General features: G+C 41.1%; 1 protein-coding gene and 1 pseudogene across 3 annotated transcripts in view; one reads left to right on the top strand and one right to left on the bottom strand.

Moving 5' to 3' along the window:
• UBE2R2 (ubiquitin conjugating enzyme E2 R2) overlaps window positions 1–23682 on the top strand; it is an 84351-nt gene extending 60669 nt beyond the window's left edge. For both annotated transcript variants that reach the window (XM_079789710.1, XM_079789711.1), the window contains exons 3-5: window positions 10572–10669; window positions 20611–20745; window positions 22697–23682. In XM_079789710.1, coding sequence (XP_079645836.1) covers window positions 10572–10669; window positions 20611–20745; window positions 22697–22916 — 453 coding nt within the window. In that variant the 3' untranslated portion in view covers window positions 22917–23682. The remainder of the gene's footprint in view (window positions 1–10571; window positions 10670–20610; window positions 20746–22696) is intronic.
• Window positions 8156–10550, bottom strand: LOC307110571 (guanine nucleotide-binding protein G(I)/G(S)/G(O) subunit gamma-5-like; annotated as a pseudogene). The gene has a single exon. The product of its transcript is annotated as a guanine nucleotide-binding protein G(I)/G(S)/G(O) subunit gamma-5-like (transcript).
• Window positions 23683–24291: the final 609 nt, after the last annotated feature.

The following is a 24291-nucleotide window of genomic DNA, read 5'->3' as shown; positions in this document are numbered from 1 at the left end:
TCAGTCTGCATAAATTAGCATACTGGAAAAGCTTTACTGTTTTTCACAACCTTCTTTTTCTGTAAGGCATTATCTTCATTCTTCTTTCCTTCTTAAAACAGGACAAACTGGGTCATATAAAGTCACATTTTCAAAAATAAAGCTCCTAGAATATTGTTTTCTTTAGTATCTGACTTAACCATAATACAGATAAACAGCTGTGAATACCTTAAACTATTCTATATAACAAAGTTATCCTTGTTGTAGGAGAGAGAATACAGAAATAATTCACTCTTTTATAAGTACAAACTGAGATCAGTTCACATAGAAACATTTCTGTGTTCCTGTCCATTTAATAATCAAAAGTTCTTGCCTTCCAAATATGTAGTATATATAGATTTTTAGATAACAAGAGAAAATTGGGAAGACTCCAGCTTTTGTCTTGCTATTGAGAACTAATTCACCTTAAAGTCATATACTCACTTGTTTCCATCTGTTTTCTAATTCTCAAACTCCTCCCAAAAAAGAAAGAAACAGCTCTGGCTGGTGTTAGTAAGTGTGGTTAGAGCTTCGGCACTTGCACTGAACGGTCTCAAGTTCGATTCTGGTCAAGGGCACGAACCTGGGTTGCAGGTTCGATCCCTGGTCCCAGAAGCGGCGAGTGCAAGAGAAAACCAATGGATGTGTCTCTCTCACATTGATGTTTCTTTCTCTCTCTCACCCCTCCCTCCGCTTCTTTCTACTCTCTAAAATTCAATGGGAAAAAAATCTTTGGGTGAGGATTAAAAAACAAAACACAAACCAGAATAAAGGATTCAGAGCTCTGGAGGAATAAAGTGTAGGTAGATAAACCCCCTTTTCACTGTTTTTTTTGTTTTACTACTTAGGTATAGGCTGTTTAGTTCTGTATCAGAAGAGTCAGCTTTGGATCATTATTTCAAAAAATATTTTTCATATTAATAATAAAATTTTTAACAAAATAATGCATGTATACTTTACAAATATTCAGTTGTTTCCCATACCATAAATGTTTTGCTTTAAATTAAAAGAAGCTATAGCCCTGGCCGGGTGGCTCAATTGGTTGGAGCATTGTCCCTGTACACTAAAAAGTCATGGATTCAATTTCCACTCAGGGCACTGACTCCCACTAAGGTAGTTTGTGGGTTCAATCCCCATTTGGGGCACGTAAGGGAAGGCAGCCAATTGAGAGGCAACCAGTTGATGTTTCTCACATAAATATTTCTCACTCTCTTCCCTTCTCTTTCTCCCTCCCTCTTTTTCTCTCTCTCCCTCTTCTCTCCCTTCCTCCCTCTCATTCTCCTTCTCCCTTCTCTATCTCAAATCAATAACTATATCCTCGGACAAGGAGAAAAAAAATAAAAGAAGTGATAATTCATAGATAGGAATTAAATTTGATGTAGTCAAAGGGATCATAACTCTTCTCACATTAATTTACCTTTGCTGCATTTTGGAAATGGTATTAGAATTGAACTTTCTGTGATTCTAGAGATTGTTGGGGCTCATGGTTCTTGGCCAAAAAGATATTCTTGGGAGTTGCTCTCTACTCACCCACCTGTACTACAAACACAGTGGATATCGATGTCAATTACTCTATAGTCACCAAGTACTGCATAGTTACTTATAACTGAGGATGAAAGGGGTAAACAATGACAACACCAACAAAACAAAATACAAAAGCAAATGCCTACTTAAGTTTCAAAATATAGAAATTGATGAGTTTTTGGTATATCAACTCGAGCACTAAAAATAATTATATATAGACTATTCCTGGTAGAAAATATTGTTTATTATGTCAAGTTTTAAAAATCATGAGACGTCGGTTGCAGTTCTAAATTCATCCACTTCCACATTACTATAGCTATAAAAGTTAAAAATACTGCTGTGTTATATGAACAAATTTAATTATGTTATCATTGCCATATTTGTGAAATTTATAAATATCCAGGGAAATTTGGAGAACAAAAGAAATTTCCCTGGCCAGTGTGGCTTAGTCATTGAGCATTGACCCATGAACCCAATTCGATTCTTGGTCAGGGCACATTCCCAGGTTGAGGGCTTGATCCCCCAGGAGGGGGGCGTGCAGAAGGCAAACATCGATGTTTCTATCACTCAATCTGTCTCCCTTCTCTCTCCAGAATCAATTTTAAAAAATAATAAATTTAATATGAACTTGTCATCAGTGAAAATACTGCACAATCTACTCCTTCTTGCTCTTTTTGTAATAGTAGGGGCCCGGTGCACAGATTCGTGCACTGGTGGGGTCCCTCAGCCTGGCCTGTGCCCTCTCGCAATCCAGGACCTGTTGGGGGATGTCGGAGGCCCAGTGCACGGATTCAGCCCAATCCCCGCAGGCCAGGCTAGGGACTCCAGCAGTGCATGAATCCGGCCTCGAGTATGCATATAATATCTTTGGTTAATCTCTTCCCGCTCTTCTCCTCCCCCCTTCCCTCTGAGATTCATAAGTCTGTTCCATGTTTCTATGCCTGTGCGTTGAGCGTCTGCCCCCTGGTGATCATTGTGCATCATAGTTATCCTTCGAACAGTCACTTAGGATTTTATAAATATAGACTAGAGGCCTGGTGCATGAAAATTCATGCACTAGAGGGGTTCCCTCAGCCCAGCCTGCCCCCTCTCACAGTCTGGGAGCCCTCAGGGGCAGGAGGACACCCAGGCGATCAGGGGAAGGCGACGCCCCCTTCACACCTCTGCTGCTGCCACTGCCGGCAGCGCAAGCCTTGGGTGGCTGGGCAGCCGCCATCCAAGGCTTGCCTTCGCCTCGGCCGGCCCTGCTTGCCTGAGCCTCAGTCAGTGGGGGGTGCAGGAGTATCCAAGGCCCCCGGCGGGGCTGAGGGGACTCTGGAGGCAGGTGTGTGGATCGGCCGGCCCCGCCCCCGCTGTGGGCACCATTGTGTGACGGCGTGATGGTCAAATTGCATATTACCTCTTTATTATACATGATGTTGAGTGAAATAAAAAATAGTTTCCTTGTTACGAGTTGTATGCTCAGAATTAGACAGCCCACGAGAAACCCCATTTGTTTTACAAACCATGTTAATATGTGAGGTTTTCATGTATATTTTCTTTCTTTTTTTAAAAAAATACATTTTATTGATTTTTTACGGAGAGGAAGGGAGAGGGCTAGAGAGAAACATCGATGAGAAACATCGATCAGCTGCTTCCTGCACACCTCCTACTGGGGATGTGCCTGCAACCAAGGTACATGCTCCTGACTGGAATCAAACCTGGGACCTTTCAGTCCGCAGGCCAGCGCTCTATCCACTGAGCCAAACCGGTTAGAGCCATGTATATTTTCTTCACTACAAATTTGACAGTTATGGGAAATCAATCTCACTGCTCTTTAGTATTTATTAAAAATTTTCAGTCCTGGCCGGTGTCACTCATTTGGTTGAACATTGTCCCATGCTCTGAGAGGTTGCTGGTTCTATTCCTGGTCAGGGCACATCACATGCCTGGGTTTTGGACTCAATCCCCAGTAGGGGGCGGCAAGAGACAGCTGATTCACGTTTCTCATCTCTCTCTCTCTCTCTCTCTCTCTCTCTCTCTCTCTCTCATACACACACACACACATACACACTAGAGGCCTGGTGCACAAGATTTGTGCTCTGGGGGGGGGGGGGTCCCTTAGCCCAGTCTGCACCCTCTCACAGTCCGGGACCCCTCAGGGCGTGTCCGCCTGCTGGCTTAGGCCCAATAGCCAGCAGTCAGACATCCCTCTCACAGTCCAGGGCTCTCGCAGTCCGGGACCCCTTGCTCCTTACCGCCTGCCTGCAGTGGAGGTGGGAGAGGCTCCTGCCACCGCTGCTGCGCTCGCCAGCCGTGAGCCCGACTTCTGGTTGAGTGGCACTCTCCCTGTGGGAGCGCACTGACCACCAGGGGGCAGCTCCTGCCTTGAGCGTCTGCCCCCTGGTGGTCAGTGCTTGTCATAGCGACCAGCTGTTCTGCTGTTCGGTCAATTTGCATATTACACTTTTATTATATAGTATATCACCCCTCCCTCTCCTTTCCCCTCTCTCTAATATCAAGAACATATTTTTAAAAATTTTTAAATTCATTGGAAAATAGTTTTTGCAGTAATTTTTATATTAGTTTTATGTTCACCATATGACTGAGTAAAAAGTATACAGAAGTATTAAATCCTTTTAGCACAAGTGAGTTGTAGAACATAGTATGGAGCTTTGTTTTTTAAAATAATAAAGATTTTGAATGTTTTTTGAAGGAGCATACAAATCATTCTACCTGTACAGTATGCACATAAATGCAACTAATGCAGCCATTAAAGTAAAGGTTACAGTAAGCTGGTATATTTTATGCTATGAAAATATGAAAATTTTTTATTTCATAAACAATTCATATCAGTAGCTGATATGAAAATATTTTGCTATTTCAATTAAGATTCTAGTTCTAAAGAGTTATTTTTTATTCTAGACCCAGATGATTCTCAAAACATACTAATCTATAGCAATCAACATTGTACAGATGTACCAATTTGACTACTATTCCACTATCAGTAGGACATGGTATTTCTAAATGTTGTTTTAATAATGATTGTATGTTGGCTTAGTTCAGGCTGCCATAACAAAATGCCATAGGCGGGATGGCTTAAACAACAGAAATTTATTTTCTCATAGTTCAGGAAGCCAGAAGTCCAAGATCAAGGTGCAAAATGGTTGGTTTTTGGTGATAACTCTCTTCCTAGCTTATCTCTGTGTCCGCATGTGGCTTAGAGAGAGAGAGAGAGCTCTCTAGTGTCCCACAAGTTTTTTAAAAGGTTGCCAAGTCTGTAGAAAATTTAGGCTATGTAAATGGCAACTGGCCCAATTACACAGGTTATGATCTTTTGTAATTATTTAGATGGATGATAGGCTATTAGGAGTAAAATGGATAAGACCCATAGTCAGCTTTTCAAAAACTGAAAGAACTGGATCTAGCAAGAGTTTCTGTATCACCTATAATTATAAATTATGGTTTTTAATGACATCAAAAAGACCAGGTAAAAGTAAGGGTACTGTATTTGTCAGGGTTCTTCAGAGTAACAGAACCAGTAGGATATATAGAGATCGATATGAGGAGATTTATTAAAGGGATTGGCTCACATGGTTATGAAGTCTGAGAAATTCCACAGGCTGTAGAACCAGAAAAGTTGGAGGTATCATTCAAAATAAATCCAAAGGTCTGAGAACCAGGGGAAGACAGTGGTGTAACTCCCAGTCCAAGGCTGGAGAAGCAGGGGTTCTGACATCCCAGTGTACTGATTCAAACACTAAATCTCTTTCACAAATACCCTCACAGACACACCTAGAAACATGTTTTACCAGCTATCTGAGCATCCCTTAGCCTAGTCAAGTTGACATAAAATTAACCTTCACAGATACTTGTCTTTCTACCTTTTTCCTCTTGCCATTCATATTTATGGTCTTTCTATACTCTGTGTACATCATTAAGTTCCCAGGGGATATAATTTGACTGGATGTACATTTGAATCCTTGAAATATCAAGATGTTTTATAATAAGGGTTTAGTCCCTTCTTACTTGATAACAATAAACATTTTTTAGATAGCAACTTACCTGGTTCTGCTTCATCTCCTTTATCATCCCTTTCCCTGCATCCCTCCCTCCCTTCTCTCCCCCTCTTCTTCTCTTTCTCTCCCTCCTTTGCTTCCCTTCCACCTCCCTAAAAATCAATGGAAAAAATATACTCAGATGATGATTAACCTAAAAAAAAGTGGTGAGAGAAGGTATCCTTGTTTTGTTCCTGATCTTAGGAGAAAAACTTTCACCATTGAGTATGATGTTTACTGTGCGTCTTTTAATAAACATCCTCTATAAGTTAAAGTTCCCTTTTATTTATAGTTTTGGAGTGCTTCTATCATGAAAAGTTTTGGGTTTTGTCAGATACTTTGCAACAGTAGAGATGCCCCTCCCCCCCTTTTAATATATTTTTATTGATTTCAGAGAGGGAGGGAGGGAGAGAGAGAGAAACAGCAATGATGAGAGAGAATCATTGATTGGCTGCCTCCTGCATGCTACATGTGCCCTTGACCAGAATCAAACCCGGGACCCTTCAGTCGGCGGGCCAAGGCTCTATCCACTGAGCCAAACCAGCTAGGGCGAGAGGCACCCCCCCCCCCCCTTTCATATATATATTTATTGATTTCAGAGAGGAAGGGAGAGAGATAGAAACATCAATGATGAGAATAATTGATTGTCTGCCTCCTGCACGCTCCCTACTGAGGGGGATCGAGCTCGCCACCCAGGCATGTGCCCTCGGCCAGAATCGAACCTGGGACCCTTTGGTCTGCAGACTGACATTCTATCCACTAAGTCAAACCGGCTAGGGCGAGATGCCCTTTTTTAATATGTAGTTTCTAAGTACAAATCCCTTATGCCATTCCACTGCTCAGAAATTTTATTTATATTAGTCTGTGAACAGAGTAACATACTCCTCTGACCTAATTTTTGTGCTCTATTTTTTTATTCAAACTAGTTCTTCACTATTTTGGGGAAGAATAATGGTTCCTCAGAGAAGTCCACTCATACTCTCTGGAATTTGTGATATATTAGATTACGTGTTAAAGAGGAGTCAAAGTAGCTAATCTGCTGACCATAAAATAAGGAGATTATTCTGGACTATCCAGGTGGCCCAGTGTAAAAACAAGGATCCTTTAATGTGGAAGATGTAGACAGAAAAGGAGAGTGAGGGGAGATGTGACTTTAAAAGTCCCATAGAGCCCTAGATGGTTTGCTTCAGTGGATGGTGTTGGCCTGCAGACCAAAGGGTCCCAGGTTCAATTCTGGTCAAGGGCACGCACCTCGATCGCAGGCTCCTCCCCGGTTCGGGCCCTGGTCAGGGCCCGTGCAGGAGGCAGCCAATCGATATATTCCTCATATATTGATATTTCTCTCTGTCTTTCTCCTCTCCCTTCCACTCTCTCTCTAAAAATCAATGGAAAAATATCCTAGGGTGAGGATTGAAAAAAAAAGTCCCATAGAAATAAAACAATGCTTGCTTTGAGATTAGAGGAAGGCGGCTAAGAGCAAAGAAATATAGTGACCTTTAGAAACTAGAAAGGACAAGGAAAGAATGCACTGCTGTCGACACATTGACTTTGGCCCTGTGAGAACAGTGTCAGACTTTGACTTACAAAACTGTAGAATAAGAAATTTGTCCCTGGCCGGTTTGGCTCACTGGATAGAGCGTCAGCCTGGGGACTGAAGGGTCCCAAGTTCGATTCCGGTCAAGGGCATGTACCTTGGTTGCGGGCACATCCCCAGTAAGCAGTGTGCAGTAGGCAGCTGATCGATGCTTCTCTCTCATCGATGTCTCTAGCTCTCTATCCCTCTCCCTTCATCTCTGTAAAAAATCAATAAAATATATTAAAAAAAGAAAGAAATTTGTGTTGTTGTAAGCCACTAAATTTGTGGCAATTTTTTATAGTAGCAGTACAAAACAAATTCCACCACTCAAGAATATTTTATCCTATCATTTGTCTAAATTTCCCTTGGGTTGTTAAAATTGTACTCCTTACTCAAGGCCCATGTCAAAAGTTCCTCGACCACTAAGCCTTTCATTCTTCCATGCTGTCCAGATATACCTAGTTACGCCCCACCAGCATGGTTCAGTGGTTGAGCATAGACCTATGAACCAGGAGGTCACGGTTCGATTCCTGGTCAGGGCATGTGCCCAGATTTCAGGCTCTATCCCCAGTGTGGGGTATGCAGGAGGCAGCCGATCAATGATTTTCTCTTATCATTGATGTTTCTATCTCTCTCTTCCTCTCTGAAATCAATAAAAATATATTGAAAACAAAAATAAATATACCTAGCCGAAACCGGTTTGGCTCAATGGATAGAGCGTCAGTCTGCGGACTGAAAGGTCCCAGGTTCGATTCCGGTCAAGGGCATGTACATTGGCTGTGGGCACATCCCTGGTAGGGGGTGTGCAGGAGGCAGCTGGACGATGATTCTCTCTCATCGATGTTTCTAGCTCTCTATCCCTCTCCCTTCCTCTCTGTAAAAAATCAATAAAATATATTTTAAAAAATAAAATAAATAAAATAAATATACCTAGTTTTTTTCTCCGTTTCTGTCATGCTTTTTTTTTTTTTTTTTACATTTTTATACTAAGTATTTTATTTGTATGCTGCTGCCAGTGTATATAAAATAATCATTCTTGGGAAATAGAAATTCATGAAAATTCAGAGAGGTGGATGTTAAGGACTGACAAAAGCAGAAGTCTGTATAGTGTGGCACATGTTATAGGGTAAGCTTTTTGTACAGGTTTCAGATTTAGCTCTCTTTGAATATTCACCGGTTCAAGAAAAGTGGTTTAGAACACCTTCAAATTCATTTTACTACAAAAAGGAACAAACTTTCTGGGGTCTGAAGGGATTGGTACTTGAAGATACTCCAGTCAGCAGGGGGTCATGTTAAGCATTCTGCAGACAGAATTGTTTCAAATCTGCAGCTGCCTGAGAAACCTTCACGTGGTTGAGTCCGGCCTCCAGCCGGAACTGTTGAACCACTTCCTTCATAGCAGTGACGCTGGAGGAACCAGACATGGTGCCCGCGAGTGCTGGGCAGATTGGTCGGTAGCGGGTCGCGGGGTCACCGGTCCGCGGGGGGGCCAGATGGTGGGGCAGTGACGCGAGGGGCGGAGCTTGGAACTTTTCTCTGTCATGCTTTTTTACCTTTCTAGTGACATCCAGCAATAGAGTTTTAGAATATATGACTTGCTATTTTATTATTTTTAAAATGTTATCTTGATATGGTTGTGTATTTGTGTCTAAATTTGGGTTGTATGTGTAAGAAATTTTCACATTATATAGTTATACCTCTAGGTTTTTTGTGGTTTTTTTTTAATCCTCACCAGAGGATATTTTTCCATGGATTTTTAGAGAGAGTGGAAGAGAGAGGGAAAGACAGGGAGAAATATCGATGTGAGAGAAACACATCAAATGGTTGCCTACTGCATGAGCCCTGACCAGGGCCGGGGCTGGGAGGAGCCTGCAACCAAGGTACATGCCCTTGACTAGAATCGAACCTGGGACCCTTTGGTCTGCCGGCCGACGCTCTGTCCACTGAACCAAACCTGCTAGGGCATCCCTCTAGTTTAAAACATTTTTAATGTTAACTTTCATTTTAGACCAAGAGATAGGTGACTATATCTAATTCAGTCTTGTCTTTTTCTATTGAATAGCAGTCTATTTTTAAAAATATATATTTTTATTGATTTCAGAGAGGGAGAGGAAGAGAGAGATAGAAACATCAATGATGAGAGAGAATCATTGATCAGCTGCCTCCTGCACACCCACTACTGGGGATCGAGCCCGCAACCGGCATGTGCCCTTGACCAGAATCAAACCTGGGACCCTTCAATCTGCAAGCTGACGCTCTATCCACTGAGCCAAACCACCTAGGACAGTAGCAGTCTATTTTTCCATATGGTTAGCAATTCATGTGTTTGACTTAAACTAAATGTACCTGTGGATTAGGTCCTATAATTTAAATTTACAAATCAAAATATTAAAACCATAGTGGTGAGTTCTTCTATCCCATATATTGAAAGAGTTATAATGAAGTTGTTGTGAGGCATATTTTCAGTTTATATATACCATAGTTATTAAAACCAGTGATTGATATTAAAGGTAAATTATAGCATCTTTATGCAGATTTTAAGCAAGGACAGATTTTTGTTTTGTTTTGTTTCTTTTTATGTACTTTAGGTAGTTTTGTGTCTGAAAATACAGATATTTAGTTGCTTCCCAAGACTCTTGAATCTTGATTTACCAGGTTTGTCTTTCTATTTTGTGAGAGTGTGTGTGTGTGTGTGTGTGTGTGTGTGTGTGTGTAATTGATTTTAGAGAGAGAGGAAGGGACAGGGGTAGAGAGATAGAAACATCTATAAGGCAGCCTCCTGCACACCCCCACAGGGCATTGAGCCCAGAACCCAAGTATGTACCCTGACCAGGAATCAATCCGGTTATCTCTTGGTTCATGGGTTGACGCTCAACCACTGAGCGATACTGACCATGCTGTATATTTCTACTTTGAAATAATTTTTTAGGAGGATGATGTTAACAGATATACAGTGTTTCTTTTTTTAACTAAGAAATATATATTGGAGATTGGTCATAATTAATATTTATAATATTTAAAAAGTTTAATCCTTTTTTAAATAATATCTTTTTATTGATTTCAGAGAGGAAAGGCCAGGAAGAGAGAGATAGAAACATCAGTGATGAGAAGGAATCATTGATTGGCTGTCCCCTGCACATTGGACCAAGCCTGTAACCCAGGCATGTGCCCTTGACTGGAATCGAACTTGGGACCCTTCAGTCAGCAGGCCGACGCTCTATCCACTGAGCCAAACCAGCCAGGGCAAAAAAGTTTAATCCTTTAACAGTGATTCCAAATGTGAAGAAAAAGCCGAATTGTTTTCTCCTCTAATGATAAGAAAACAAGTTTTGGAGGAATAAAAGAAATTTCAGAGGAACTGATGTCTCTTTTTTATGTCATATTTTTGAGTACTGAATGTGGTTTGTATCTTACAGAATGGAGATGTATGCATTTCAATTCTTCATCCACCCGTAGATGACCCACAGAGTGGTGAACTGCCCTCCGAAAGGTGGAATCCTACTCAGAATGTCAGGTAAGGGGTTGATAAGAAATAATATGGTTTTTAGGTGTTTCTTAAGATTGGATATTATTTTTTAAGTACAAAAGAATCCTTTTATATTTGGTTATTTTGTCTTCTGCTAGGGCTTTAAGTAGCATGTATGCATCATTTTGAAAAGTTGTATTTATGGAACAATAATGCACATGTTACTCCTTTATGTTTGCCTTGGGAGAAATTTTCTAGTATGAATTTTTCCTCTTACTTTATCATAAGTTCCATCAGCATCTTGGATATCATGATTTTCATGTTTGCATTGATTGTTCCTTTATTCTAGGATTCTTATTACTTTTTGCAGAAAGGTCTTATTTTTTCCAAACTGAAAATTGACTTAACATGCTACTTAAAAATTTTTTAATAAAATAATTTTGTATTGATTTTTGGAGAGAGGGGAAGAAAGAAGGAGAGAGAGAGAGAGAGAGAGAGAGAGAGAGAGAGAGGGGAATGTGAGAACCAAACATCAATCGGCTGCTTTCTGCACACCCCCTACTGGGGATCAAGCCCACAACCCAGGCATGTGCCCTGACTGGGAATCAAACAGGCAATCTTTTAGTGCATGAGACAACATCCAACCAACTGAGCCACACTGGCCAGGCTACATGCTACCTTTAAAGAGCTTCCATTATCCATTGTTTTATATATAGGGTGTTCCAAAAAACTGTATACACACACTTTGAATAATTGTAAAGGCAGTGTTTGTTAAAATACATTTCATTTTCAAAAGGGAGCTATCAATTGTACAGTTTTTAGAAACACCTTATATATGTGGATGTGTCTTATGATTTGGAAGGCTTGTATATTTTTTGTGATTTCCTTTATTGATTAATCTGTTGACCCATCTATCTGGATATTTAATCATCTGTTCTTTTTTTGTTGTTATTCCTCACTGGAGGATATTTTTCCCATTGATTTTAGAGAGGATGGAAGGGAGTGGGGGAGGGGGGAAAGAGAGAAACATCGATGTGAGAGCGCCACATCAGTTGGTTGCCACCCAAACTTGCCCCAATCAGGGCGGGTAACCTGCAACCCAGGTATGTACCCTTGGCTGAAATCAAACCCCTGACCCTTTGGTTCAAGGGCCAACACTCTAACCACTGAGCAGCACCTGCCACACTGTCAGTCTTTTTTTTTTAAATAACTTTTATTGAGATATAATTTCCATACTGTATAATTCTCTGATTTCAAGTGTACAGTTCATAGGTTTTTAATATACTCATAGCATTGTGCAGCCATTACCACAATCACTTTTAGAACATTTTCATCACCATTAAACTTATACCTGTCATTTATACTCAACTCCATCCCACCCTTCCACCTAGGAAACACCAGTCTCTATGAATTTACCTATTCTTACATTTCATATGAATGGAATCTTACAATGTGTAGTAGTATTTTGTGTCTGGCTTCTTGAACTTAGCTGAACATTTTCAGTGTTCATCCTCATTGTAACATATATTTTATTCCTTTTTATGGCTGAATAATATTCCATTAAATGCTTATACCACTATTTGTTTATCCATTAATTACTTGATGAACATTTCAGGTTATTTCTTTGGCTATTATGAATAAGCTGCTATGAACACTGTGTACTTGTACACGCTTTTGTTTCCTTGGATATATACCTGGGGATGAAATTGTTGGGTCATATGGTAATTCAATGTTTAACTTTTTGAGGAACTGCCAGCCTGTTTTTCAGTGTGGCTGCACTAAATAGTACATTCCCACCAAGGAGTGTGTGAGAATTCCGATTTCTCCAGGTCTTCATTAACACACTAGAGGCCCAGTGCACGAAATTCATGCACGGGGCGGGGGGGCGGGGGATGTCCCTCAGCCCAACCTGCACCCTCTCCAATCTGGGACCCCTCGAGGGATGTCCGACTGCCTGTTTAAGACGGGCAGTTGGACATCACTCTCACAATCCAGGACTGCTGGCTCCCAACTGCTCCCCTGCCTGCCTTCCTGATTGCCCCTAACCGCTTCCACCTGCCAGCCTGATCACCCCCTAACCACTCCCCTGCCAGCCTGATGGATGCCTAACTGCTCCCCTGCCAGCCTGTTTGCCCCTAACTGCCGTCCCCTGCAGGCTTGGTCCCCCACAACTGCCCTCCCCTGCAGGTCTGGTCCCCCCCTGCAGGCCTGGGTCCCCCCCCCCAACTGCCCTCCCCTGCTGGCCATCTTGTGGTGGCCATCCTGTGTCCACATGGGGACAGGATCTTTGACCACATGGGGCAGCCATCTTGTGTGTTGGAGTGATGGTCAATCTGCATATTACTCTTTTATTAGATAGGATAGAGGCCTGGTGCATGGGAGGGGGCCAGCTGGTTTGCCCTGAAGGGTGTCCCAGATCAGGGTGGGGGTTCCCTTGGGGCGAGGGGCCTGTGGTGATTTGCAGGCCAGCCACGCCCCCTGGCGACCCAAGCAGAGGCCCTGGTATCTGGGGTTTATTTACCTTCTACAATTGAAACTTTGTAGCCTGGAGCGGAGCCAAGCCTTCTGCTCGCTCCGTGGATGCAGCCATTTCTGTTGGGATTTTTGTATCTAATATAATTGAAACTTTGTAGCCTTAAGCGGAGGCCAGGGCTGGCCAGGGCTGCAGAAGCTTAGCTTCCTCCATTGCTGGGGGCAACCTTTGCATCCCGCTCTTTCCAGCTCAGTGGCTGCCGCCATTTCTGTTTGGATTTGTTTACCTTCTATAATTGAAACTTTATAGCCTTGAGTGGAGGCCTAGGACGGCAAGGGCAGGCGGAAAGCTTGTCTTCCACTGTTGCCGGAAGTCTTCCCAAGCCTCCCTCCTGCTCTCTGTGGCTGTAGCCATCTTGGTTGGGTTTATTTGCATATTTTCTCCTGATTGGTGGTGGGCGTGGCTGGTGGGTGTGGCTTATGGGTGTAGCGAAGGTATGGTCAATTTGCATATTACTCTTTTATTAGGTAGGGTTATCTGTGTTTTTAAAATTATAGTCATCCTAATGGGTGATTGTGGTTTTGTCCTTTTTGTTTTATATAAATTAAAATTTTAGAATATTTTTAGATTTTCAGAAAAATTGTGAAGTATAATTTCCATATACCCTGCACCTGCCAGTTTTCTTTAATATTAACATCTAACATTAGTATGATTCCGGTTATTATAATGAACCAATATTAAATACATTGTTTTAAGTGAAGTTCATACTCTTTCACATTTCCTTAGTTTTTACCTTACGTCATTCTTCTGCTCCAGAATCCCAGGCAAGATACAATATTATATTTAACTAGTAGCCCTGCGCACGAATCTGTGCGCCAGTAGCTCTCTGCCGCCCCGCCCTCCTTCCTGTCTCCCTCCACCTCCCCAATAGCTTGCTGCCCCACCCTCCTGTAGATCTATGATCCGGTCGTTATGTGGTTGATCATTACGCCTCACGGTGTAATGGATTATTAGCATATTCCTCTCTTATTATATAGGACTAGAGGCCTGGTGCACGAAATTTGTGCACAGGGTGTGAGTCCCTCAGCCCAGCCTGCACCCTCTCCAATCTGGGATCCCTCTCACAATCCAGGACTGCTGGCTCCCAACCGCTCGCCTGCCTGCCTTCCTGATTGCCCCTAACCACTTCTGCCTGCCAGCCTGATCACTCCCCTGCCAGCCTGATTGATGCCTAACTGCTCCCCTGCCAGCCTGATTGCCCCCAACTGCCCTCCTCTGCAGGCCTGGTCCCCCCCAACTGCCCTCCCCTGCAGGCCTGGTCCCCCCCAACTGCCCTCCCCTGCAGGCCTGGTCCCCCTAACTGCTCTCCCCTGCAGGCCTGGGTCCCCCCGCAACTGCCCTTCCCTGCAGGCCAGGTCGCCCCCAACTTCCCTCCTCTGCCGGCCTGGTCACCCCTAACAGCCCTCCCCTGCAGGCTTGATCGCCCCCAACTGCCCTCCCTTGCAGGCCTGGTCCCTCCCAACTGCCCTCCCCTGCTGGCCTGATCGCCCACAACTGCCCTCCCTTGCAAGCCTGGTCCCTTCCAGCTGCCCTTCCCTGCTGGCCATCTTGTGGCAGCCATCTTGTGTCCACATGGGGTCAGTCATCTTTGACCACATGGGGGCAGCCATCTTGTATGTTGGAGTGATGGTAAATTTGCATATTACTCGGTTATTAGATAGGATTAGATAGGATAAGCATGTTTCTTTAGGCAACTGTGACCGTTTAAGACTTTCTTTTCTTTTTTTTATGACCTTGACAATTTTGAGGAGTGCTGATCAAGTATTTCATTCCCCAATTGGTATTTTTCTATTGCTTTTCTGGTTATTAGATAGGATAGTGAATAGGGGGAAGAAAACCATAAAGGTAAAGTACAGTTGACCCTTGAATAACATGGTTTAAACTGCATGGGCCCAGTTATAATGAATATTCTTTTCAATAAGTATAAAGTTGGCCCTCCATATCCCTGGTTTATATTTCATTCAAGCAATCAGAGCTCAAAATAGTATTTTAGGAAATTTGCAGATTTTGTATATGCATTCATTGTCCTACACCATTTTATACAAGGGACTTGACCACCCCACAAAATTGAGTATCCAAGGGGGATCCTGGAACCATGTAGTTACTAGTAAGCTTTGGGAGAATCAAAAGTTATATGCAGATTTTGGCTATACAGGAATTGTCACCTCTAACCTTTTGCATTGTTCAAAGGTCAGCTGTATATTTTCTTTATGTCATATCAAGGGTGCATACTATAAACATTTTTTATCACTGTTAATACTAACATTCATTACATTCATGACTGAGACTATTTTAGGGTTTCTCCACTATAACTCCTTTTTCCCTTTCCATTCTGTACTCCTTGGAAGGAAGTGCAGCCCACACTTCAAGGAGTGGGGAATTATATCTTCTAGATCTATAGGCTGAGATATCTGCATAAATTCTTTCAAATTCTTCTGCAATAAGATTGATCTATTCCCCCCATTTATCTGTTGATTAAATCATGTTGTTACTCATTTTTATTTATCTGAAAGCTAGTAACCTGATTAGGATCTCCACTTTTGTCAAAAGCAAAGAATTTAAAGCTTTCTGACCTGCACCAGGATTTCTTACCCAGTTATTAGCGAGTTATTTCTCACTTTCTTGGGACATGAATACCAAAAGGTTCATGTGTTCAAGACACATCAAATAAGTATTGATTATGCTCATTACTCATTTGTTTAGGTACCTTGTTCAATCCAATATACTTAGAAAGTGTTGAGAAACTAGATATACAGCATGGGGCAAAAATAAGTTCATAGTTGTGACTGCATGAAACTCAGTTTATTCTTGTATTATTATTTTCCATATGAACAGTTGTAAATCTACTTTTGCCAACTCCTGTATTTTAATCTGATACCTCCTTCCTACTATGTGTTCTCAGTGATACGTCCGTCAGCAGCAGTAGCTTTAGGGCTTACACAGCAGGAACTGCTGTTATATTTGTTAGTTGCTTTACCAGCATTAAAGAAAAACTTTTTGTAGTATGTGACCCATTTAGCTATATCATTTTCTCAGCCAAAACAGATTTATTTGCCACAATGTCCTCTTTAAATTATTCTCCCATCTTCAAAACATGTAATGAGGACTGAGTTTTAACATTTGAAATAGTGTACTAGTAAATGAATCAAGTAAATTTAGGTTTTTAAGAATGAACCCTTTCTTTCTCTCTCACATGCTGCATGGAGGGGTATGTGTATACATTGGGAGGAAAAATGCCAATGTTCAATTCTGCAAAATTCTAAACTTTTCCTGCTAAGTTTCCCGGAAGACCCATAAGCCAGACTTAATTTCATTGTGTGTGCTAGGACCAGTTTTCTGCCCTCCCAGCCAGAGTACTTGTGGTGACATAGTAACAGAGAAAGGACAGACCCATCTCATTGACCACTGTCTTTCTTGAAAAGGGACAAATATAATATTACCCATTGGGTCATAGATGTCTAATTCTGATTTTCCTTCTCCCTTAAATGCTTCTATAGTTTTGTTTTTAAAACATTTTAGTGCTATTGAACTTTACAACCTGCTTTTTGCTGTTTGCTTGTGTGTGTGTGTGTGTGTGTGTGAGAGAGAGAGAGAGAGAGAGAGAGAGAGATTAGTTGGCCTCCATGTTCTCTGGGTATTTTTGTTTACAAATTTATTTTTTATTCAAAAGAAGATAGCCAGTGATATCTCTAACAAAGATACGGAAGCAGGCAAAAGGATCTGAAACATGAACCTGAAGACTGTCTAGAGTGCTTTTCCCTATCCTTTTGTCAGTACTTCTTTCTCTTAGCATTTTTCCATTTTCCAAAAACTTTTAACCATCATCCCTTATTCTGGGATGGAGGGAGCACATTTTTCCTAAGAATATCCCTAATTCTGGGAATTGTGCAGTAACTTGAAAACACTTTAAAACTCTGTATTCAAAATTCTTACTGGTTTAGGTCTGTTCTGTGTTGTAACACATGTTAAAACACACCACTGGATTTGGGCGACCAGACCTGTTCCTCTATATCCAGTTAGTGAATGGCAGTGGTGTTTTTCTTTATGGGAACTGAGAGTCTCGGAATGGGCCCTCAGAGTCTATTCTACTAATCCAAGAAATTTATGTCCAGGTGCCATAAGATTGTCTAAATGGACAAATGCAACTCTACGTTACTCAAAACCAGAGCTTCATGTGGAACCATGAGTTTATATGGACATAATGAGACTAAAATAGAGTATATGCTGCTTTCTGATTCCTTCCCCTTTGTTCATCATCTGTGGGAAACCAATCCCTCTAATGGGCTTTGAGTAACCTCTTCATTGGGATATACTAATTTGATAGTTTAATTATTTGTTCTTTCTTCCCCTTTTCACCTATTGTTAACCCTCTCCACCTTCTGCCTTTTTTCTTCTGAAAAGAGAAATGAATAAAGATTTAAAAATACTTAACCGAAAATAACAAAAAATGACAACAAAAAACATGTTTGTATATCCTGCCAGTACGGGTTTAGCAATTTAGTTTTTCCATTCTATAAAAACAGGATTAATAGTACTTACCTTGCAGAGTCTCGGGCCCATCCCGAGACTCTCAGTTCCCATAAAGAAAAACACCACTGCCATTCACTAACTGAATATAAAGGAACAGGTCTGGTCGCCCAAATCCAGTGGTGTGTTTTAACATGTGTTACAACACACAACAGACCTAAACCAGTACTTACCTTGCAGAGTTTACCATGCTAGAGGTGTAGTGTAATGCCCTGTGTTGAATTATTATGATGGACATTTTAAACTATGTATGACATTTTCTCCAAGCCTTTTCCAGATGTGGTATATAGAAAAAGGAAATGATAGTTAGGTCTGACCCACCCAACTGAAGAGGGAATCAATATAGGTATAATTAACCTGCAACCCATCCACAACATACTGGTTTGGAAACTTTGAAGGTTTTGCATCAGTAATCTTTGAGAGAGAAAAAAATCTCAATTCTGCTTTGTTCTATATTGGCCTTATATTAGGCTGGCTCTTTTTAGGTTAGAAAAATGAGTTCCCACCAGGGTTCTGATTGTCCCAGCTTAGTTCGCATGCATATCCCCAAACCCGTCCTCATGACAAGATGATGGAATCCTTTGGCCAGCACTTGGTGGTATGTCTACTGCTCTGGGTATAAGTAGGTTGTTTGTATGAACATGTAGCATGATGGTGGATTCTCTATACAAAAAAAAAAAAAAAAGATGGTGCTTTCCAGACTAAGGGAGGAAGTAAAAACGTGTTGGGTTAACTATTATCAAAATCCACTGTGGTACCTAATGCTTCTGAAAGCATTGTGGATTTCAGCTTAGGAGTACGTGGTAGTAGGAGTGGGCTTGTTTTGGTACAAATGGATGATTCACCATTTTTAAAAATTGCATTACCCAGTATTTTAATAATATACACAAGATGTTATAAAAACGTGAAACTAACTTGTGGGGAGATTTTTCCTAACTAATATGATTCATCTAGACATGTGGCTTTTTCAACTTCTTTAGTATTAAAAATTCAGTTCCTCAATTGCACAAGCTATCTTTCAAAATGCTCAGTGGCCACATGTGGCTAGTGGTTACATATTTCATAACAATTATACATTTCCACCATCATTGAAAGTTGTAAGTATACAGTGCTGATCTAGACCATTAAAACCTTTTTTCCCCGTTTATTACCATACTGTGTTCTTATCCTGCTTATACTAGTTTAACACTAGAGGCCTGGTGCACGAATTCATGCACCAGTTGGGTCCCTTGGCCTGGCCTGCGGGATCGGGCCAAAGCTGGCTCTCTGACATTCCCCGAGAGGTCCCAGATTGCGAGAGGGCACAGGCCAGGCCGAGGGACCCCACTGGTGCATGATCAGAGCTGGGGACGGATGCGGGAGGTAGGCCAGCTGGGGATGGACCGCAGAGGGCTCCGATCAGCTGGACCCCAGCAGCAAGCTAACCTACTGGTCAGAGTGTCTGCCCCTGGTAGTTAGTGCATGTCATAGCAACTGGTCAACCGGTCGACTGCCCCCTGGTGGTCAGTGCATGTCATAACTAGTGGTTGAGTGGCCTTAGCATATCATTAGCATATTATGCTTTGATTGGTTGAATGGACGACTGGACACTTAGCATATTAGGCTTTTATTTTATATAGAATGTTTTGAATGTTTTCTTCAGAAGCAACCCTTATGGAATTTTTTACCTACACTTTTGCTTTTAGAATGTTATGTGAATCCATTTTCCATTATTGGCAGTGATGAGTTTCTTTGAATCTTTTTAATGTAATTATTGGAGAAAACCATAAGGATCTTGGCAGGAAGGGCAAGGAGTTATTTCTAACCTAATAGAAAGGTGTGTGAGTAAGAGATAAATGGATTTTAACTAGATGGGAACTTTTTCTTTGAAAGTGCCTTTGTCATAATTTTGTATAATCACGTAACAGAAACTCTTTGCCCTTTTTAGGAAAAGGTTTCATCAAATCAAACATCTAATTGCCTGGTCCCCTCCCTTTATTTTTTGCTTGGGGCCAGGAGCAAAAGGCTATTTTGCAACAACACAATGTATAACCTCGCACCAATGAGAAAAGGTAGAGAAATTTAATTTTTTTCTCCCATTTTTCTCCTTTCGTACATGCACATAGCTTGTAGGGGAAAAAAGCCTGGGAATAGTCTGGAATATTTTTGGAGCCTACTGTGCTCTTTTGGTTATTTTATCTAACTGAAACTGTATTCCCCGTGACTGATTAAGGTATCTAGTTTTTATCTGTGGATAAAAATTACCTGTTTATATCTCCCACAAGCTATATAAGCCCTGGGAATTCAGGGATGACATCTAATTTGCTCACTATCATCCAGCCAACATCTTACTTGGTACTTCTGGCACATAGTAGGTGCTTAGAAAAAAATTTTGAATAAAGATTTCTATTAAGAGACAAGTTCTTTTTCCTCCATTGTCCTGCTTATCTCTGTCTTCCTTCCTTTAAAAATATGGAAAAGAAACACATTTCTGTGTAATACTGGGTGTTTTTTTTTTAATCTTATGAATAGCCGCTATTAGAATTGGATGTATAAAGTAGCATCATGTTTTCCCTCCCATGAAAAAATTGCCTTGAAGCTAAATGTTTTTTGCCTTTTATTATTGCACTTAACTTGTAATTTCTGAAGCAAACTTGTGGGGGAAATTTCTAAAATCTGAAATGTTATTTGAAAAGCTTCCAGACCTGTACTTTTTGCAGATTCGAGTATGTAGCCAGTTGAGACAGTCTTCTACAGTTGTATGCCCTGCAATAGGCTCACATATTTCCTCTGCTCTTATCTCCTAGTTAGCCTAACCAGCTGAGTACTGAAAACAAAATTTCCATTTCCCTAAGGCCTCAAATATTGTAGTCTTCAATTTTAAAGAATACTTTTGAATTCTGTGAATATGAGTATTTGTAGCTGATTCTTTTTTCCCCCCTGTTTCTAGGACTATCCTGTTAAGTGTAATCTCATTGCTTAATGAGCCCAACACCTTCTCCCCAGCCAATGTGGATGCTTCAGTTATGTTCAGGAAATGGAGGGACAGTAAAGGAAAAGACAAAGAATATGCTGAAATCATTAGGTAAGGTGCTTTGTTTTTGGTTTGATCATTTCAAGTCTTTTTACTTAGAACCAAAGTAATATCCTAGAACCAGAGGTTTAAATTGAATTTCATCATCATCTCCATTTCTCTCAATTAGATATTTTGTTTGGGAAGAGATTTGTGCTTGAGACTAATGAGTTTGGCTTTTTGGAGAACACACACTACAAGATAATGTTATATGGTCTAACAGAATCTTAGAATAAGAGTCAGGAGGCTTTGGATCTACTCCTAGCTCTGTCACCTCTCATGTGACCTTTTTATCAGTTAACTTTTTGGCTGTTTAGTTTTTCTGTGTAAAAGGGGAAAAAAGGAGATACTAAGCTCTTGATCATTTCCTGAGTAGGACATAAGATTTTCATAACTATCCAAGATTGGTACTTGAATTGCAATAAATCTAATTCCCCTTAATACAACTGCATTTTTATATTTAGTAAATTTATACAAACTCTAGTAAGAACTAGAATTTAGAGAGTCCCTCTCTATAAATCTAGTCAACATAATACAAATGAGTTAGATCATAGAACAAATACTAGATAGTGGTAAGTAGGATAATGTGAAGGAGCGATGAGATGGTTGCTTTAAATTGGGTTGTCAGGGCAAACCTCCTCCAAGGTGATATTTAAGTTCATATCTGAGTGATAACAAGTATACTATGTGATATTAAAAACAAACACGTAGAAAAAGGCTTACTCTGATAGCTGAACAATGTAGATTAGTAGTTGTTTTTTGCCACTGGAAACACCTTTAGAACTCCTCCACGCCCCAATCCATAATCATTTAATGAGATTATAGGGATGAATAGAATGTAGACAACTGTGTTTTGTTTTTTATCAGCCACCTAGGTGACTGGTATACACCAGAGATTGAAGTAATTAGTAAAAATAGTTAGGGCGTATAGAAACTTAGAGGAGCAGGAGTGGATTAAAGATTTAAAGATGGGAATGCTTCATTAAAAACAGGGTTGAAGCCTGATGTTCAAAGAAAGGAAGGATTTAGTTAAGTGAAGAATCCAGAAGTATTTGTATTCTTCCTGTTTCTTAATTTGAGTTTCTTTATCTCATTCTTGTATTCTTTCAACATATTTTATGCACCAGCATTGTGTCAGGTACACTGCTAGGTCATTAAGCTGTAGTCTTTCTCCCTAGGGAGCTCACTTTACTTAGCAAACAAATGAGGGCAACTATAGAAGCTTAAACAAGATATACCGGAAGGAATATAGAATACTATGGAGTTCCTAGGAGATAATGCCTCACAAATAAGAATTCCCCTTTATGGGCAAAGAAAAAGCCTCTTTAGGGGAGAGAGAAACATGTTTGCTAAAACACAGGTGTGTGACAGCATGGCATGTCAAGAGAATTGTAAGTAGTTTTACATTGCTTGAATATAAATTCTGATTTGGGAAATTAAGAGGCATCAATCAGGTCTTAAAAGACATTGATGTGCCCTAGCCTGTTTGGCTCAGTGGATTGAGTGTTGGCCTACAGACTGAAGGGTCCAGGGTTCGATTCCGGTCGGGGGGCACATGCCCAGGTTGTGAGCTCAATACCCAGTGGGGGGTGTGCGGGAGGCAGCCAATCAATGATCAGCTAATCAATGATTCTCCTCGATATTTCTCTCCCCCTTTCCCTTCCTCTCCAAAATCAATAAAAATATATATTTTAAAAAAGAGACATTGACGTGAGACAACTAGGAGAAAAAATATCTGAGAAAATTGCTGGATGACCAATATTTAAGATTTGCTTTTCTAAAGGTCATTATTAAGTGTCCTTCAGAATGGCACCTGAGAGGCTGACCACTTTTGGGGTAATAGAGGCTTTCAGGCAGGCAATAAAAGTTTAGAAACCTGAGTTATAAGGAATCTTATTTAGAATGGCCAATTACAAACCCATCTTCAAAACAGAGACTTACATAAACTACCTCTTCCCTTCAGAAAACAGGTTTCAGCCACTAAAGCCGAAGCAGAAAAGGATGGAGTGAAAGTCCCCACGACCCTGGCGGAATATTGCATCAAAACTAAAGTGCCTTCCAATGACAACAGCTCAGATTTGCTTTATGACGACTTGTACGACGATGACATTGATGATGAAGATGAGGAGGAGGAAGATGCCGACTGTTATGATGATGATGATTCTGGGAATGAGGAGTCGTGACCTGCTCCTTCGAAGCCCCTGTACTGCCCTGCCATCTCAGGCCAAAGGGAGGGGAGCAAGTTGGGACCTAGCAGTGGCCCCTCAGCAAAAACCTATCACAGGGGGTGGGGAAAACAAACACGGCTCCTGCTGACTCCCCGTGTGGATCTCAGTTTGCTCCTTTTTATGGACCTCTTAATGGAGAGAAGGTAATCCTCCACAGAATGTCCGAATTCTTGCATTCTTTACCCTTCCATCACTGTATTGATTTTTTCCCCCCTTTAAACCCAAACCCCTGCCTCACTTCGTCTCTACAAAGTGTTCACAGCAAAACACGTTTGGTCTGTTTTTAGATTCTTGGAGAATTAAATAGTCTTTCATCAAGATGTTTGATGTGTTTAAAGCTGGGAACCCATTGGGAGTTCACAAGTGCTGCATAGACTGGGCAGCAAAAGAAAATGGAAACAACCCCCCAAAAACCCCACAAGACAAACTTAAAGAAACTTTGCCAAGGTTTAGCTGCTCCATTTACATTAGTGTGTGTGCATTTGTTCAGCCCCATGTTGGTGAATTTTGTTTCTGTCCAGTTCTTAAGTCTGGGTACAGTGGGCATCAGGGACTCTGTGCTAAGACTGATGAAATGTGTTCCTAAGGGCATAGAGCCCCTTCAGCCTCCAGGAAATCATCCTAACACAGAGGTCTCAGCTGTTCTGAGGAAAGAAATCAGATTTTGGTTTTTGAAATTGGGATCTAAAGCCTGAAATAAATATTCATACTTTACATAGAACTGAGCACTTGATTGCTATTTATTTTAAAGGCAGAGTTGTTCTTCCCCCCACCCCCACCCCCACCCCAGGGAGTTGTGGGGGAGAGTGGGAATTAGTGTGTGTGGAGTCTTGGTGATGGCAACAAAGAGTTAAAAAATCACTATGCCAATTTTGGTTGATGCTGCTGGGGGGGCGGGGGGTCAAAACTACTGGTGACCACTGTTGGGAGAGAGAACATCTGTTTTATTTATTTGACAAGGCCTTTCCGTCAAAGATACACTCTCACCATGAGGATATATTTTTTAAGTAGCCAGTTTTAATTGCTCAGTATTAATACTAAGTGCATGTGTTACAATTTTGGTTTTCATTGAGCTAGTGATATCTGTGGATAAATGTGAGACAAGAGTGACCAGTTACCTTTCCTCATTGGCTGTAACCTGGACTTTGCTCTTCTTTCAATGTACTGTCTGGCTGTGGAGTGCAAGAAGTTGTGCATGGAGCTTGCCCAGGGAGTTGGCTGTAGGCAGTATCTGGGTGACGCTAGATCTTCCTTCTGTGCAATGGCTGCAGCTTTGATGTCCCTGGTCTCAATCATGTGTTACTTCAATCAATTCTGAGCTCCATCAGCC

This window comes from Cnephaeus nilssonii (assembly GCF_951640355.1).
Source record: "Cnephaeus nilssonii genome assembly, chromosome: 14".
Lineage (NCBI taxonomy): Eukaryota > Metazoa > Chordata > Mammalia > Chiroptera > Vespertilionidae > Cnephaeus > Cnephaeus nilssonii.
This window is presented reverse-complemented; position numbering and strand designations above follow the sequence as displayed.